At 42.8% G+C, this 13,084-nt stretch overlaps 1 protein-coding gene across 3 annotated transcripts in view; it reads right to left on the bottom strand.

The window, feature by feature from the left end:
- The window catches only part of NBAS (NBAS subunit of NRZ tethering complex), a 385,077-nt gene that overhangs the window by 195,987 nt on the left and 176,006 nt on the right, over positions 1 to 13,084 (bottom strand). For all 3 annotated transcript variants that reach the window (XM_059729540.1, XM_059729533.1, XM_059729539.1), the window contains exon 35: positions 8,385 to 8,486. In XM_059729540.1, the coding sequence (XP_059585523.1) occupies positions 8,385 to 8,486 (102 nt within the window). The remainder of the gene's footprint in view (positions 1 to 8,384; positions 8,487 to 13,084) is intronic.

The raw sequence follows: 13,084 nt of genomic DNA, 5'->3' as shown, positions 1-13,084 counted from the left end.
ACTCCAAGATGAACATGAGTCTTCCATGCGACGAAGTGATATCATGCATTAGCTGGCGCATCACAAATAGGTCTAAGGAGGTGATACTACCCCTCTATGTGGCTTTGGTAAGGCCGCAGCTGGACTACTGCATCCAGTTTTGGGCATCACACTTCAAGAAGGATGTGGATAACCTTGAGCGGGTACACAGAAGGTCTACTTGTATGGTTAGGGGCTTGCAGGTAAAGCCCTACAAGGACAGATTGAGGGACTTGGATCTCTTCAGCCTCCGCAAGAGAAGGCTGAGAGGTAACCTTATGGCCGTCTACAAATTCATTGCGGGGGGAGGGGGAGCGGAAGAGCAAAGAATAGGAGATGCTCTGTATACCAGGACACCCCTTGGGGTACCTACAAATAATGGCCATAAACTACAGAGGGCGGATTTAAATTGGACATCCGGAAGAACTTCTTTATGGTAAGGGTTACCAAAATCTGCAATGGGCTTCCAAGGGAGGTGGTGCTCTCCCCTACCCTAGAGGTCTTTAAGAGGAGACTGGACAAGCACCTGGCTGGAGTCATCTGACCCCAGCACTCTTTCCTGCCCAGGGCAGGGGGTTGCACTCTATGATCTACCAAGGTCCCTTCCAACCCTAAAAATTTATGACATCTATGGGGAAAAAAAAAAATCTATGAAAGAGTTTGTATATACTTTCACATACATCTTAAATAATCTCTCCTTTTTTTTTTTAAACAATACAATTCTTACCCCAGATTTGGCTATAGCATTTTTGCCAACCATCCCATTACTGGAAATTTTAGTTGGACATCACTGAAATCACTGAAACTGTTCAGTGGACTAAACTCTTCATTTCAGAGATATAAATGAGAGAAGAATTTGGCCATTATCACCCTAGCTAGCACTACTATAAATTAACTAAGCATTTCTACAATTATCCATTTTTATTTAACTATTTTTGATCCTAAATGGGAAGAATGGAAAATATCACCACCTGGGCTTTAAACATACATGCATACGTATGCAAACAGACAAATTCTTCGTTAAATAGATTCAATTAGGCTAACCTTTAACTAAACAATATACTTAGCTGCAGTTAACTTTAAAGATATTTGGCATTCAATAAAAGTGAAGAACAATGCATGTTACAGGTGAATAAAAGTAGCATTTAATGAGTCTTACAGTGTAGCAAACTTTTAAAGTGTAGTTAGAGTTTTTCAATAAAAACATAGGATCAGTTCTGTAATTAACAGTAAGAAAACTACGCAAGTGCTGATCAAAAGCATATTACACACACACACAAGCAGATCTGCTATTTTAATAGAATGTTTCTAAGCAATGTGTTCTTTGCTATTTTCCAAACAGTATATTTTCAAGGACAGCAACAATATTTGTGAAATTCTAAGCTCCTTTTGGGCTAATGTGCCACAGCACAGTAATTACATTTTCAGATTACTTAGATATATAAATAAAAACATATTTTTTACAGCAGAAGTAATGTATGTTTTAAGTATTAAGCAGATTAGGCATAGTCAGCCCTCATTTATGAGGTAAGATTTACCATGGTTATTATTTCTACTGTTATTGCATAACACAGCATCTTGTGGCTAAGCACTATATTTTAATCTAATAATGCTAGCAATATTATTCTAAAATACTGTTCATGAATCAAGGCTTTAATTTGCTCATTGAGATCTTTCTAAGTGCTATGAAATTAGTTGTTGAGGTAATTATGGCATACAGCAAGACAGCAAGAGCAGGAGAAGTTTAATAGGCAAGAGATGCCACCATGGTGGAATTCCTTCCTGTTGCAGAGCCCAATTTTTTTAAGGTTACATTAGAAGACAACAGACTGAGTCAATGAGGTCATCCACCACAACCCAGACCGCCTCAGGCTTGGCCCGTATACTTCTGAATTGTTTAATGTTACTATCATAGCACCTGCAAGGCAGTCCAGAATTAAAATGACCTCTGCCCCAAAGAAACAGCTAGAGACAGACAAAAGGGGAAATAAAAAATAAAACTATTCAGAGTTAAGGTACAGTGGAGAATAGAAGGTTGAGCAAGATAAATCCTCGATGAAACCGAGAGACTCTTGGGTGGGGTTGAGAAGGACCCTCTAAAGGGTATGCTGAAAACAAGGTCATAGAAGTGAAAAGATAGTCAACTGTGTCAAAGGTGGATGCTAATCTAGGAGAAGGATGGAGTGCTGGTTCCCGGCTTTGGCCAAGACAAGATCATTACAGACTTTGGTGAGAACTGCTCACCAGTTTGGTGAGAACCTGCACCCAGTTGAGTGCAAGAAGGGAGCGTTACAGAACTGGGCCACAGGGTTGACTGTGACGCCCCCTAGCAAAGATGGGGACCCTTCCTGACTCACGCTCTAATGTAGTCTTCCCTTGATCATTTGCCCACCACAATATTAGAAATAGTGTAAGGGAGGCTGCCCTTGGGCTTTAGAGCAGCAGTTCTCAAACTGACGAATTTAAAATGACACACCACGAATTTAAAATGGCACAACTTTAAGTACCATCAGGTGGCACAAGGGAGGGGTGCATGGGTGTGTATGTGTATGGTAAGGTGTGTGGACAGGGGGGTTCTAAGGAGTTGTGGCTGTGTGTGTAGGGGAGCATAGGATATGTTGGGGGTGTGTATATGTCAGGGGTTGTGGGAGCAGGATGTGAGTGTGTGGGGTTTGTGGGGTGTGAGGGAGGGTGGGGAACCCCTACACCCCTCATGGTGCAGCAGGAGGCAGGGGTGCTCAGGGACCTGGCGCCCAATAGGGTGCGGCTCTGGCCAACGCTGCACATCACAGCGAGGGGCGCATCCTCTGCCGGGCTTTCTTTATTGATGGTGCTCCCCACACTTGCTGGCCATGGAAGGAAAGCCCTGCACACTGGAGCCGGCTTCGTTTCCCCCCGCCCAGGGGAAGATGCCTGGGGCTTCCCTCCCATGCCACGCGTCCCTGGTGGGGAAGGCAGCTGGCTCCAGCACGTGGGGCTTCCTTCCCGTGCCCAGAGAATGGGAGAGTTGCATGTGCATGTGGGTAGTGCTGGTGATACAGACAGCCTGGCAGAGGATGTGCCCCTCACTGTGATGTGCTGCGCTGGCTGAAGCCTTGCCCAGCCGGGCGCCTGTGCTGGGCATAAGTACCCTGAGCACCCCTGCCTGCTGCTGCCACATACCACTGATAGGCTGTCTGCTACCACTGGTAGTATGCATACCACAGATTGGGAACTGCTGCTTTACAGTGAGGTTGAATCTGCACAAATCACCACCAGGTCCCTCCTGGACCCCCTTTTTCTCAGTTTAGCCTTGACACAAAATCAGCTCATCTGTGCCCCTGCAGGACACACGTAGCCTTAAGGGCTCATTGTGTGGCTTGGTTCTCCCCTACGCCACATCCGTGCATTATCACTCACTGATGTCACTTGAGGTTTGTTCCACTTAGCCCCTCTTTAGGATACCTCGATACTCTCAGCCCCTCTCTCTGGGCTTCTGGACACTCCGGTCCTCTCCAGCCCCTATGTCCGGACTCCTGACCCTGGTCCTACACAGAGATACTCCCTGGGCTCTTGGACCCTCCAGCCTCATGCTCAGTCTCTTCACAGGGCTCCCTGACCCCCTGGTGACACATGCAGTCCCTGACTTCTCGGACCTCCTGGACTCGCACACAGCCCCTGTCCAGACTTGTGGGCCCTCTGGTCCACCTCTCACCCCTTCTTCAGGCCCATGGACCCTCTGGCTTGGCTCTCAGCCCTTCTCAGACTTGTGGACCCTCTAGTCTGGGTCTCTGTCCTCTCTGGACTCTTTAGTCTGATTCTCAGCCACTCTATGGCTCCTAGACCTTCTGGTCCCACCCTCAGACAGCATCTTGGCTCCTGGACTTCCTTTGGTCCCGCGCTCTCTCAGCCCCACCCTGGCCTTCTGGATCCTCTGATCCCGCTCCCAGCCCCTTTCTGGGTCTTGACTTGTAGATCTTCTGATCCCCATTCTCTGGGCTCCAGCACTCGCTGCTGGGCCCCACTCTCAGCCCCTCCTGGGCTACTGCTTCTCTCAATGGGTCTTGAGCCTCCCCTCAGCAGGGATCAAGGCCAAGGCTAAACACTGGTATAACTTAATTAAAAGCATCTGCTCCTGCCGACAAGCACCCTGGGCCCCACACACAGTCTATTCAGGAGCCCTGTTGCTCTGCTGCTGGACCTTCTCAATTTATGGCTCTCAGGGCTGAAGTGCCTGACCAGCTCAGGCTCAGGCCCAGCCCCCACCAGTCAAGTGAGCTCCCACTCAGCCCCCTCCATTATCTGCAAGCTACCTCTCAGGCTGTTTGCCTTCTTAAAGGGTCAGGTGCATCCTAGTGCCCGGTCACAGGTTAAGGGAAAGAGACTGGAAATGGTCTAGGAAGCAACCAGAGGACAGAACTCTGATGACTGCACACAGACTGTTCAATAAGCTTAAAGCCTAAAGGAGGAAGAGATGAATGGGCAGCAGCTGGAAATGTGAGTGGAGTGAAGGGCAGATACTGTTTAGAGGTATAAGAAACTGAAAATACATTTGTATTTAGAAAGGAAAGAGCAAAAGAATAAGAGGTTAAGGAAAAATGAAAGGAGATAGGAAGGAAAGCAAGGAAGATAAAAAAGTTCTCATTTCATATAAATGAATCCCTGGGGCACATGGAAGGGGGGGGGGGGGTCAAGGGATGAGAAACTTCTGTATCTTCAACAGGGGAGAAGAAGGGAGATACAGGAGAGCCAGGAAAGGCAAGATGGAGGGAGAAAGCCACATCATGGGTTGTAGGTTTTCTTTTGAAGAAAATGGCAAAATTCTAGTCAGAGAGAGAAGTAGCTGTATGCGGAGAGGAAGATTTTATTGCGGCTGAGACTGCAATTGTGGGACTCAAGCAGGAGAGTTGTTCAGAATATTGTTTTAATAATTTGACTGTACAAAGGATTAAAACTGCTAAAGCAGTGGGATTTTTGCAGAGCAGCTGGGTGGTCCTAGTTATGGTCCATATATGTCATCACAATGCACTGCCAATACAGAAGAAAAAACCTGCTGGGTTTCCCAATTTCAATTCACTGGGCAAGGATAAAAAAGCTAAAATTAGCAGACATGCTAAACTTTTATTAGAGCACCAGAGGGCGTGGAATCGGATGTGCTGAGAAAGCTATGCTGAAAGAAAAGAAAAACTCCTTGTAATCTACCTATTTTCTTATCCTCAAAGATTTTTTTTTCCAATTAGCAACTGGATTGTAACTGAGAAAAAAACAAGGGGGGGGGGGAGAGGATAAGTACATTTAACAGCCAAAAACTAAGGGTTTTGACCTGTCCAATCACTTAGTTAATTGACCAGTCAAATATTATCAAATAATGGTCAAATCTTTTAATCATTAAATTTATTAGGACAGTGAAGAGAGACAGCTAAATATTCAGTAGATTAGATACTTACACAAATTATAAAAAAGATAGCTAACTCCTATAGTGAAATAATACAATTTTATTTCATAAAAAAGTAATGATTTTGTTAACTACCAATGTTAAATGAATGTAAATATGAATGATATTGAAAACAACTGTTTTTTTCCTTGGCGTTTTTAACCCAAAATCCCAGGGTCAGCTTGATCAAAAACAAACCAAACAAAAACCTAACCCCTCAAACAAACAAATGAAATTAAACAAAGCAGCTATAAAAGACAAAAATCATATTTTAAGTTAATCAGCTATGTTAAGCAAGCAGCAAGCCAACTCTTTGAGCATTTTTCTGTTTGCATTTGCATTTTTGCTGATCCATTTTTTGTGAAATTACTTTGTGGCTTATTCCTTGTTTTATCACGCCATTAACTGATTGAACATGGAGCTGGGTCACAATTTGAGACATGATTAACCAGTTAATCATGTCTTAAGTGTAACATGTAGGTGGGACCTAAGTCCTAGAAGGATCATCTGAACCATTTTTTTTCCCCCTGTACCAACTCTCCTTTTAAAAAAAAATAAACAAAAAGAGAGATCAATCAATGCTACCTGAATGATGGATGAAACAGAAAAGGGTAAGAGTAAGAAAAGGGGAATGTAAAGAAATGCATTTCCCAGACTTGTAAGTCTTGACCCTCCAAAATAGCCTATAAAACACATATTCCTTGTATAATGAATAGCTGGATATATCTTTGTGAGAGAGAATCAGGTGTTTACAATATATCAAGCTTCCCGGTTGTGATTCAGCTATAAGCACGAAAAAAGGAAAAGGGCATTTTTGATATATAGCTTAAGGCAGAAAAAAAAGCCTAAATCATCACAAACAAGTTTCACCTAAAGAGATCACAGACTATTAAATTATGACACCATTTTTAAACAAATATCAATTCAAATTAGTCCAGAGCAACCGCCCTCATGTACGTTTGAAAACATGGCTTTATATCATCTTGAAATAGTAGAGGTTTGAGACTGCCTATAAGAATACTTATTAAAAGGCCAGAAGGCAAAATGTATGCATTTGTAGTGCCATTTCTCTTATAATTCACCCAGGCTGGTGGGAAAAATGCTTTGTATACATTTCTGCAAGTTCAAGAATATTTTTCAATTTGGTCACACTCCGCCCCTTTCTGCTTGTTTTCTGAGATAACTTGAAATAATATATAGTTTGTTGCCGGCAGTGCTAAGAAATGACCATTCTTCATGTGAACACCTATATTTCCCCAGAATTAAGAGGCGTTATTGTTCAAACGCAGGTATTGGTTATGTGCAATGGGAGTATATTCTCTGTCTAGAAATGTACAATTATCCAATGAGAAGAAAATAATGCACAATTGAAATGACAAATTGCACACCACAATAATGCATCACAAAGCATCAAATAAATAGATTACCAACACACACATCTCTTATAAGATGAAACTGTTCTCAAAGATATACTGTTGCTAAATCACAATGGTAAAGGAATTATGTGGTGAAAGCTTATAGCCTGTGTTATTCAGCAGGTCAGACTACAAAATCATAAAGCATCAGAAATTTATGTATCTTTGAAAACGCTTTGTTATAAACAGTTTGAGACATTTCATAAAGAATGAAGCCTGTAAGTATGGTATTTAGTTGAATTCAGGACAATCGCCCCCCATGTTAAATGGCCGGGGGGGAAACCCCTTGTCTTGACGGTTGGGAGGGAAGGGGCAGGCAGCTGCTGCAGTCTCAGCCTTGATCTGGGGTCAGAAACAGAACAGCTTTTGCCTGGCCCCAACCTCTCCCTTCAGCAGCCTACCCTCGCTCCAGCTCAGGCAGGATCTGGCCCAACTCCAGCCTGGGCCATGGAGCACATATTTGCTTCAGCCCCTGAGGAGCCTGGTAGCACCAGCAGCTGGCAGGAGGGGGTGGGGGCTGGGGAGATAGGGGGTAAGACAGGGCAGAGTAGGGCAGTGACAGCAGATGGGGGAAGTTACAAAGGGGGCCGGGATCAAGCTGCTTGAACTTCCCACCCCTTCTCCCCCAGTCTGCCCCCTCTGCCACCGCTTTCCCCACTGCAGTTGCAGGGGAAACAAATTTAAGACACCCCTCCAATTAGATACTATACATGGTAGTAGCAGGCAACTGTCAATCCTTCTGGATCACGGTGCGTTCATGAGAGGTCACCAGAACCTTTGACATATACACCTAGGCAGAAGTATGGAGGAGTGGAGGTTACCCAGACCTTCCTTCTCCCCTTTAGACCATTGAGACAAGACCCAAAGGCCAGACTGAGTCAAGATGGCCAGTGCCTCGATAGCTGCAGTTATATGCACAGCCAAGTATTAAACCTGGGACCCCCATTTGGCAGATAAGCATTCTACCACTGAACCACAAGAGCGGGTCGATTACCTGGAAAATAACAACATTATAATTTTTTTCATGGCTGTCATCTAATCATTTCAGGGTCATCTTGGACTTGGATAAATATGGTAATACATAGATGGGAGGGGAGAAAGACTGAAATATATTTATTGGTATAAATACGTTACCCAGCTTTATTTACCAATGTTGATTAGCACTTTGAGATCACGCTAAAAATCAGAATTATTCATTCTTTCGTACATAAGATTTTTTGGTTTGCTTTCCCCTTTGCCTGACTTACAATTTATTTATGGTTTCAATTATTTTTCCTATCGTGCTGAGATTCCACTGGATAGGGACACGTAAGACCACACTACACAATGTATTAGCAAGGAAACTCTATTAAATATTCATCTATTAGTTTGTTTTCTTGGGTTATTTGTTAGTTTTAAGTGCAAAGCATAAATCAGGGAGACATTAGTAAACCTCAAATTCACAGGCTATGCTAGAGCTCTTAAAGTCCTTTTCTTCTTATGATATGGAATAAAAGAGAATGAAATAATGGGCATTTTACAGTCTCTAAAAAACTTACCTGAGGAGTTTCTTTGCTGATCAGTGATGGAGCTCCTGAGACACGTATATTCTCTCCTCCTTCTGAGGGAAGTATCTGGTAATTCACTGCTTGATAGAGAATCTGCAAAGTAATAGTAAATATTATCTCTACTATCATATAAACGAACAAAACTACCTAATGTCATGAAAGAGAAATGTCAGACTGTAAAGCCTCTAGGAAAAGGCAAAAATAAGTTATCTTGGCATCCTGCTGATCTACTGCACAGAATCACCTTTGCTGCTATACAATATTGTATTTTTCTGCAATATAAATTGTGGGGTTTCTTTAAAAATAACCATAAAAATGGGAAAATGGCACCTTAAAACTGAACAGATCTGCCTCTTGTCTGCATTCTCTTTCACACTAGCTTACTTTTATGGCAAAACACTTTTTTTAAAACTACTGTGTATTCCAGCTATAAGAGAGCAGGTAGGAGTGGAATTTGGATTGACATTCTGGTCGTAAGAGCTATCCCGCCGGGTCTCTGTGATAGCCTGTAAAAAAAGCAAACAAACCTGTGGCATGCAGCTTATCTTGTTCATTCCCCCTACTTATTGCATTTCTTTACAAATATTTTGCATTTCGAACTACACACCTGCCCTTTGCACTGCTTGTTGCAGTGCAAAGGATATATTTCAAACTGCACTTATATATGAGGAGTCACTTTGTAAAAGCAATTTTATAGGGTTCTATATAGTCATTTCTCTTCCCCAGGCCATAGAGACACACTGGCATCAGAAGTGCTCAAGCTAGAACATACTTCCTTGTTTAAAAAAACAAAAAGGTTACCAGTACAGTGCATGCTGTTAGGGCTCCCAGACCCTGAAGCTCCTTTGTGCTCACTCTCAAATAAAAATAACATGAATTTTGTGACCTGGTAGGTATTCTACAAATGCCAAGTTTCTGATAATGTTTACGGAGAGGGCAAGTAGTAATAAAATGATTTGGTAAGTAGGTAGCAAGCAGATTTCTTACAGAAGCATTCTAATGATATTGGAACATCCAGTTTCATTATTAATTGTTCTAGGTCATTTCTGCATGTAAACTTAACTCATCCCCAGCAGCAGAACCCACTGTAACACTCGGCTGCCTTGAAAAGGTGGTTCTCTAAATCAAAAGCAGTGTAGTTGCATTTGCACTGCATCATGAATGGATTTATGAATGTGGTGTTAACCTAATTAGCACCATCATTTGCCAGTACAAATCAGCCCACAAAAAGCCCCTCAGAAACAAATGGGCTGCTCAGAGTTTAGGAGACAGCCCATCTGGAGCAGAGCTGTATGTTTTAGAATCCCAAGAACGATAAATCTGCCATGTAGACATTAAGTTAAAGTGCATACTCATGTGTAGTCTAAATTAAATAAGACTATTGTTTATCAGTAATTCTTCAAGGAATCTATTTTAAAGCACCTAAAGGGGACAAGATAATTGGGAGCAGCCAGCATAAATTGCTCAAGACCAAGTCATACCTAAGCAGCTTGATTTCCTTTTTTAAATTATACATGACAGGCTTGGTGGAGGGGGGTGCACAGGGGACAGGAAGGGACAGTGGGTGTGATATACCTTGATGTATTTAAGAGTTTTGACACCATCTTCCATGACATTTTCATTAACTAGATAAAATTAATATCTACTAGATAAAAGTAATACAAGGTGGATAACAAAACTTATTGGATCATTGTTCTCAATGTCATCAGCGGCTCCATGTCTGCTTGGGAGGAGTATCAAGTAGGGTTCCCTATGTGTCTGTCTTGGGTTCTAAGCTGGAAGCCACAGCTTGTGAAAAAAACTATGATCTGGTAGGTATCACAGATACCCGGTTGAACATCTTTGTTAATGATTTCTGGTTGAGGGTATGCAATGACTTCAGACTGCAGGAAAAGAAAATTTAGGGTGGCGATTAGGAAGAACATTCTGACTAGGGGCATTGGAACAGGCTACCTCGAGAAGTTGTGGAGTCCCTGGAAATTTTCCACAGCACATTAGGCAGACACCTGATTTGGTTGCTTCAGGTAAGGATGATGCTACCCTGAGCAAGAACCTAAGCATGCAGTCCCTTGCAGCCCTATTTACTTATGATCCTTTGATCTCCACGGTCCATTTCAGAATTGTGGTCAGTACCAAACCTGCAAAAGGTGCAATTCCTGCCCCAAGTTCTTACCATGGGGCAGTGGGGATCACCCCCCCCCCACACACACACACACAACTGGCAGCAGCTGCTAAGTCCCAGGCCTTCAAAAAAAAAAAAAAAAAGTGCTGGGAGGCTGAGGCCGGGCAGGGGATGGGGCCTGTCCAATTCGAAGATTTGGCCAGTTCGTCGATAGCTGAATCTCCAAATCAGATTCGACCAAATCAATGCGGGACAGTGATTCGAATCACCAAATCGAATCACTGTCCCCCAAATTGGCCGAATCCAAAGCAAATACTAGCCACTTCACACAGGCCTAGTAAGTAAAGTTTGAAATATACCTTTGCACTGCAACAAGTAGTGCAAAGGGGAGATGTATAACTCAAAATGCAAAACACATCCAATGTATGTAAAAAAAATACAAAGTAGGGGGAATGACCTAGATAAGCTGGAAGCCACAGCCTGTAAAAAATCTAAGACCTGATAGGTATTGCAACGACCCGTGGGACAGCTCTTGTGACTGAAATGTCCATAATTAGGGTTACATTTTATTTTGGAAGGGTTGGGAGAAAAGATGCTGGTTTTGTCTTGTATATCAAACACACGTTTGTTCCCTGGTTCTGGAGAAAGAAAATAGCAGAGCAGAATACATTTGGGGTGAAGATAAGAGGTAAAAGATGCAGCACCAATATAAAGGTGGGAATTTACTATCGGCCATAAAATTGGGAAGAAAAAGTGGATGAGGCACTCTTCACGGTGGTGATAAATCTATCCAAAAGTTATAAGCTGGTATTCTTGGGAGATTTCTGTTTTCTAGACATCTCCTGAAAAGAACCATTCAGCCAAACACAAAAGGTTGAGTTAGTTCCTACCCTGTGTAGAAGATAACTATCTGTTCCAGAAGGTGGAGGATACAACCAGGGGATCATCCATCTTGGATCTTGTCCTGACCAACAGGGAAAACTGGTGAAGGATGTGAAGATGATAAGCAACCAGAGAGGAAGCGATCACAATATGATACAATTCCAGATCATGAGATAGGGAAAACATGAAGTCAGCAAAACTAGGCTGGCTGCTAGACACCAGAAAAGTAGATTTCATCTGAGTCCAGTGCCATGGGAAGACAGACTGAAGGATAAAGGTGCCCAGGAAGATGGGAGATTCTAAAAGGTGCAGTATTGCTAACCCAAGAAGAAATTGTTCTGACACAATGGAAGCACAAAAAGAATGGCAAGAGACCAATGTGGCTGCACAAAGATCTTCCAAGATGCCTTAAATGCAAAAAGAAAGCATACAGGCAATGAAAAAAAAAAAAATGGCAGGTCACCAAGGGAGTATACCAGAAAACAGCAAGAACCTGCAGGGACAAAATCAGGAAGGCAAAGGTAAAGAATGAGCTGTATCTTGTAAGGGAGGTTATGGACAACAAAAAGAGGTTCTATAAGTATGTTGGTCAGGAAAGAAGGACGAAGGAAGATGCAGGTTCTCTCTCAACTAGCTAGGGAAAACTCTTAACAGAAGATGCACGAAGGCAGAGCTACTCAACTGCTACTCTGTCTCCACAAAAATTAAGGTGCCACCAGGCACCTAATAAAGATTATTTGGGTAAGGAAGGTGACAAGCTGAGGGGTGAAATTAAAAAAAAAACAAAAAACAAAAAAAACCAGACCATCACAGAGCTTTTGATGGGTCTGAATGAATTCAAGTCAGTAGGGCGTAATGAACTTAATCCCACGGTACTGAAGGAACGAGATCTTGGAGCCACTGGCAATGATCTTCATGAAGTTCTTAGAGACAGGCAAGGTACTGGGGACTGGAAAAAGTTCCAACACAGTACTCCTTTTAAAAAAAGGCGAAAAGAAGGACCCGGGAACTACAAACTAGTTAGCTTCACCTCAATACCAGGAAAGATACTGGAAAATATAATAAGGAAGCTCATTTGCAAGCATCTGGAGGGGGAAAAAAACTAATCACAAGCACCCAGAATGGATTTACTAAAAATAAACAGCATAAAGCGAATTAATCTTATTTGACAAAGTAACTACTTGGGCAGATGAACAGAATGCTGTGGATATAGCGTATCTGGACTTCTACAAAGCTTCTGACAAGGTCCCTCATGACCCTTTTATAGAGAAATGGGAGAAATGTGAGATGGACAACTGGCTCAGTAGCCAGAAGTGAAGGCTGATTATAAAGAGATCCATGTCAGGACAGAAGGTTTCAAGTGGAGACCCACAGGGGCCTTTCCAGGGCCCAAGGGGCCCAGAATTGAGAGCTTCTTGAGAAAGTTTGCAAACAACAGGAAACTGAGAAGGACTGCAAACACCTGGAGGACAGGAGCACAATTCAGAAGGATCCTGACAGATTGGAAACTGGTCTGCAGCTAACAGGATGAAGTTCAATGCTCTGAAATGCAAGGTGCAACACAGAAGAGTGAGGCAGTGGAACAGACTACCCAGGATAGCCGTGGAGTCTCCATCACTGGAAGTATTCAAGAAAAGGTTTGACAGCCATTGGTCAAGGATGATGTAGGCATTGCTATGGGTATTTC

This window comes from Alligator mississippiensis, chromosome 1, assembly GCF_030867095.1.
Source record: "Alligator mississippiensis isolate rAllMis1 chromosome 1, rAllMis1, whole genome shotgun sequence".
NCBI classification, from domain to species: domain Eukaryota; kingdom Metazoa; phylum Chordata; order Crocodylia; family Alligatoridae; genus Alligator; species Alligator mississippiensis.
The sequence above is the reverse complement of the archived record's forward strand: the minus strand, read 5'-3'. Positions and strand labels throughout refer to the sequence as shown.